We start from the raw sequence: 5,359 nt of genomic DNA, 5'->3' as shown, positions 1-5,359 counted from the left end.
GCCGCCGCCACACGTCTACGCATTGTTAAAAAGCAGGTATATCGGGGGATTAATGACCCGGGACTTCACTGTCCCTAAGATTCAATCAAATAACTGGTTCTCTTTAAACTAGTTTTAACTTGTGTTTTCTCAAGTTTTTCTCTAAAAAGTCTCTCTGGAGACCCGAAGTCAGAAACAGGGACAGGATTATAACCTGTAAATGAAAATGTAACCCCACCCGACACGCAAGCATGACGCACAGGATCACACCAGGTGCTGTCAGCGCCTCCTACAGGCTGCAGAGAGGAGAACAGGAGGATGAGTCAGAAGTAAAGACAATAATCAAATTTAAAATCCTATCTTTGGTTTTTATTGTTACACAAACGCACAGCTGACCTCTGACGTCGGCTCAGATTGAAGCATCTTGGGAAACGCAGCGTGTACTGGCTCAGAGGTCTGACAGGAATGAAAGTATAAAATATAAATACGACAATAAATAACTCAGTAAACATTTTGTGGAGTTTTGTAACAATAACAGATCAGGAACTGGTGCAGTTTCACTTAAACTGAGATCCTCTAACTGGTTTCTGTTTCATGAACTGGTCTGTCTGCACAGCAGTGGTGGAAGAAGTATTCAGAGGTATTTATACCAGTACAGAACAGTACTAAATGTATTCTGTTTCCACCACTGCCGTCCAGTAACTGAGTCAGTGATGTTCCTCTGAAGCCGGCGTGTCGTCTTTAACGTCTACAACCTCAAGGAATTTTAAATCTGGTTCTGTTTCATAGTGAAAACGACGACTGCAGCCGTTAGTGTACCGATCCAGTCCGTGCAGGAGCTGTACGTTATGTGGATAACAGTACAGTAACACACATGAAACCTCCTGAAGGTCGAAACACAGACCACATGTTCCACGTGGGCCTCGGGTGACTGTCACACCTGCAGCCCCGTCCATTTGGTCCAGACCAAAGAATAACGGGTCCGGTGTTTTGGTTCCCGTCCTTTTAACCAACGAACCAACAGCTGCAAATGTCACGTCACACAGGCTGACAGGTAACTCAGAGATTGGACGGTTTTGGTGATGTCATCCTGCATCATCGGCGCTACACGGACCCACAGATTTTGGAGACCAGTTCTAGAAAAAAAGGGGGACGGACGAACCGACCCAGTTCAGAAGTCACAGAGCCGATCACCAACCCTGTGATCAGTAAGTCCACCAGGTCTGTTGTGTACCAGCCGGAAACAGCTGATTGTCTCTGAGCAGGTTCAGGTTTAAAGTTTTTGGTCAAAAGATTTTTATTAACTTTTCATTTTTCAGGCGTTACGATTGGCTGAGGGACATCCTAAGCTCCTCCTCTCTCAGGCTGCGGTCCAATCGCTGCGTCTCGGACTCCAGGACGGACGGGACTGGACGGCGCGTGACGGCGGCCAGCGAGTCTGTGAGGTCGTGCCTCAGAGAGAGCAGCCACTGGCTGTTTCTGGAGGACTGCTGGATAAACTCCGCCCTCTGCTGCTGATCCACAGCCAATGAGAGATGGAGCTGACTCACCTGAGGGGAGAGGACACAGTGACATCATCAACATCCACCAACAAGTCAAACATCTGAAACTCTTCTTATGTGGTGCTCTCACCTGCTCCTCCAGCTCCCTCACTCTGCTTCTCAGCCGTTCTTCTTCTGTGGTGACTGCAGACTGAAAAACAAGACAGGTTACCACACACACACACACACACACACACACACACACACACACAGATCTACCTGTGTGTGTCTCACCTGAGATCTGCTGCTGTCAGTCAGCTGCTGTCTGAACCTCGAACGCTCCTCCTCCACCTGAAACACAAACAGCACCGAGCACGTGAACACACACCTCTACCTGTATCTCAGTGTGTGTGTACCTGTCTCTCAGTGTGTCTCTCAGTGTGTGTCACTGTCTCTCAGTGTGTCTCTCAGTGTGTGTACCTGTCTCTCAGTGTGTCTCTCAGTGTGTGTGTACCTGTCTCTCAGTGTGTCTCTCAGTGTGTGTGTGTGTACCTGTCTCTCAGTGTGTGTGTGTACCTGTCTCTCAGTGTGTGTGTGTGTACCTGTATCTCAGTGTGTGTGTACCTGTCTCTCAGTGTGTGTGTGTGTACCTGTATCTCAGTGTGTGTGTACCTGTCTCTCAGTGTGTGTGTGTGTGTACCTGTCTCTCAGTGTGTGTGTGTACCTGTCTCTCAGTGGGTCTCTCAGTGTGTGTGTACCTGTCTCTCAGTGGGTCTCTCAGTGTGTGCGTACCTGTCTCTCAGTGTGTCTCTCAGTGTGTGTGTACCTGTCTCTCAGTGTGTGCGTACCTGTCTCTCAGTGTGTCTCTCAGTGTGTGTGTACCTGTCTCTCAGTGTGTGCGTACATGTCTCTCAGTGTGTGTGTGTACCTGTCTCTCAGTGTGTCTCTCAGTGTGTGTGTACCTGTCTCTCAGTGTGTGCGTACATGTCTCTCAGTGTGTGTGTGTACCTGTCTCTCAGTGTGTCTCTCAGTGTGTGTGTACCTGTCTCTCAGTGTGTGCGTACATGTCTCTCAGTGTGTGTGTGTACCTGTCTCTCAGTGTGTCTCTCAGTGTGTGTGTACCTGTCTCTCAGTGTGTGCGTACATGTCTCTCAGTGTGTGTGTGTACCTGTCTCTCAGTGTGTCTCTCAGTGTGTGTGTACCTGTCTCTCAGTGTGTGCGTACATGTCTCTCAGTGTGTGTGTGTACCTGTCTCTCAGTGTGTCTCTCAGTGTGTGTGTACCTGTCTCTCAGTGTGTGCGTACATGTCTCTCAGTGTGTGTGTGTACCTGTCTCTCAGTGTGTCTCTCAGTGTGTGTGTACCTGTCTCTCAGTGGGTCTCTCAGTGGGTCTCTCAGTGTGTGTGTGTGTACCTGTCTCTCAGTGTGTCTCTCAGTGTGTGTGTACCTGTCTCTCAGTGTGTGTGTGTGTGTGTGTGTGTACCTGTCTCTCAGTGTGTGTGTACCTGTCTCTCAGTGTGTGTGTGTACCTGTCTCAGTGTCTCTCAGTATGTGTATACCTGTCTCTCAGTGTGTGTGTACCTTGTGTGTATACCTGTCTCTCAGTGTGTGTGTACCTTGTGTGTGTGTGTGTACCTGTCTGTGTGTTTCTCAGTGTGTGTGTGTACCTTGTGTGTATACCTGTCTCTCAGTGTGTGTGTGTGTGTGTACCTGTCTCAGTGTGTCTCTCAGTGTGTGTGTGTGTACCTGTCTCAGTGTGTCTCTCAGTGTGTGTGTACCTGTCTCAGTGTGTCTCTCAGTGTGTGTACCTGTCTCTCAGTGTGTGTGTGTACCTGTCTCAGTGTGTCTCTCAGTGTGTGTGTACCTGTCTCTCAGTGTGTGTGTACCTTGTGTGTGTACCTGTCTCAGTGTGTCTCTCAGTTTGTGTGTACCTGTCTCAGTGTGTCTCTCAGTGTGTTTCTGTCTCTCTTCAGTTTGTCTTTCTGATTTTCCAGATGAGAGTTTCTCCTGTTCAGTCGCTTCTGTTCTAGCTCCAGTTCGGCCACGAGACGCTGCAGGACCACCAGTCTGTCCCCCACACCCTGCTGACACACACACACACACACACACACAGTTAGCTTAGCTTAGTCAGTCAGGTGTTTAGGGCGTCCAGGTGTGAACAGTCTTAATTTTACGTCTGCTGCTGGTGTGTTTGTTGTCTGTGAGTGAAACTGAACTTCCAAACTAACCACAGATACGCTGACCTCGTCTGGGTTAGGCCCCGTCCCCGGGCTCTTCTCCTGTTGGTGGGCTCTTTCCCTGTACCCAATCATAGCTGCCTCAGTTCGCTCCAGAGCCAATCGGACACGATCCCTGTCTTTCTCCAGCTCCTCCGTCCTCTGAGTCAGAGCGTACACCTTCAAAACAACAACAAACACCACCAACATCAGCTACAGAAATAACTAGTATAATGTTGTTTCACAGCAGCACCTGGAAGATTTTATAACTCTGCTCTGTCCGCTGATATTTTAACTGAATGTAGATGGTGTCGTGTCTTCAGACTGATCTGGGCTGCTTTAAGCTCACATGTTAAATTGCTTTTTTAGTGTCTTGGTCTGTCTCTCTTATTTTCTGACTCAGTATTGGCAGCCTCTCAAAAGTCACAGGGTAGTTTTATTCCTCAGATGGGCAGAGACTCAGGCAAACCCCAGAACGCTTGAATCAGAGAATTAGGATTTATTTCTTAAAAAATGACTCAGAATGATTAATCAATTATCAAAATAGTTGGTGATTAATTTAATAGTTTACACCTAATTGATTAATCGGCTAATCGTTGCAGCTCTAGTCACAATAAACAATATTCTTGTTTTAATACCATTAATTTGCATAAAGCATCAGAGTTGTATCAGTTGCAGCAAGGGAGAAAAAAGGTAGAGAAATCTTAATAATAATTAAACTCACGGCAGGGACAGAACGGAGGGAGACGATCAATCAAACTATTTAAATATTTAAGATATAGGAACAGACTGTTTGGATCTCCCCTAGGGAGGCCCGCCTCACACTTTGAAAACCCCTGGCCTCGGCCATCTTATGTAGAGCAACAATTCTTTTTTTTCAGATCCCCAGTGAGTTCTTGAGGTGCCATGTTGAACTTCCAGTGACCAACAGCAAATTTAACACACTTGAGACCTTGTAACACTAACGACTCACATGACACCGGGAAGGGAAAATGGCTAATTGGACCCAATTAGGACATTTTCACTTAGGGGTGTCCTCACTTTTGTTGCCAGCGGTTTAGACATTAACGGCTGTGTGATGTGTTAGTTTGAGGGGACAGCAGATTTACACTGTTATACAAGCTGCACGCTCACTACTTTACACTGTTATACGAGCTGCACGCTCACTACTTTACACTGTTATACGAGCTGCACGCTCACTACTTTACACTGTTATACGAGCTGCACGCTCACTACTTTACACTGTTACACGAGCTGTACGCTCACTACTTTACACTGTTATACGAGCTGCACGCTCACTACTTTACACTGTCATACAAGCAGCACGCTCACTACTTTACACTGTTATACAAGCTGTACGCTCCCTACTTTACACTGTTACACAAGCTGCACGCTCACTACTTTACACTGTTACACAAGCTGCACGCTCACTACTTTACACTGTTATACGAGCTGCACGCTCACTACTTTACACTGTCATACAAGCAGCACGCTCACTACTTTACACTGTCATACAAGCAGCACGCTCACTACTTTACACTGTCATACAAGCAGCACGCTCACTACTTTACACTGTCATACAAGCAGCACGCTCACTACTTTACACTGTCATACAAGCAGCACGCTCACTACTTTACACTGTTATACAAGCTGTACGCTCCCTACTTTACACTGTTACACAAGC

General features: G+C 47.1%; 1 protein-coding gene across 7 annotated transcripts in view; it reads right to left on the bottom strand.

Moving 5' to 3' along the window:
• Window positions 1-326: 326 nt before the first annotated feature.
• si:dkey-230p4.1 (trichohyalin) overlaps window positions 327-5,359 on the bottom strand; it is a 30,039-nt gene continuing 25,006 nt past the window's right edge. For 5 of the 7 annotated variants that reach the window (XM_046054492.1, XM_046054490.1, XM_046054488.1 and 2 more), the window contains 5 exons: window positions 3,688-3,855; window positions 3,391-3,543; window positions 1,755-1,811; window positions 1,612-1,671; window positions 327-1,529 (listed from right to left, as the gene is read on the bottom strand). In XM_046054492.1, coding sequence (XP_045910448.1) covers window positions 1,302-1,529; window positions 1,612-1,671; window positions 1,755-1,811; window positions 3,391-3,543; window positions 3,688-3,855 — 666 coding nt within the window. In that variant the 3' untranslated portion in view covers window positions 327-1,301. The remainder of the gene's footprint in view (window positions 1,530-1,611; window positions 1,672-1,754; window positions 1,812-3,390; window positions 3,544-3,687; window positions 3,856-5,359) is intronic. The other 2 variants (XM_046054494.1, XM_046054495.1) reach the window with 2 other exon arrangements.

The sequence above is a fragment of the Micropterus dolomieu genome, linkage group LG07, assembly GCF_021292245.1.
Source record: "Micropterus dolomieu isolate WLL.071019.BEF.003 ecotype Adirondacks linkage group LG07, ASM2129224v1, whole genome shotgun sequence".
In the NCBI taxonomy this organism is placed as follows: domain Eukaryota; kingdom Metazoa; phylum Chordata; class Actinopteri; order Centrarchiformes; family Centrarchidae; genus Micropterus; species Micropterus dolomieu.
This window is presented reverse-complemented; position numbering and strand designations above follow the sequence as displayed.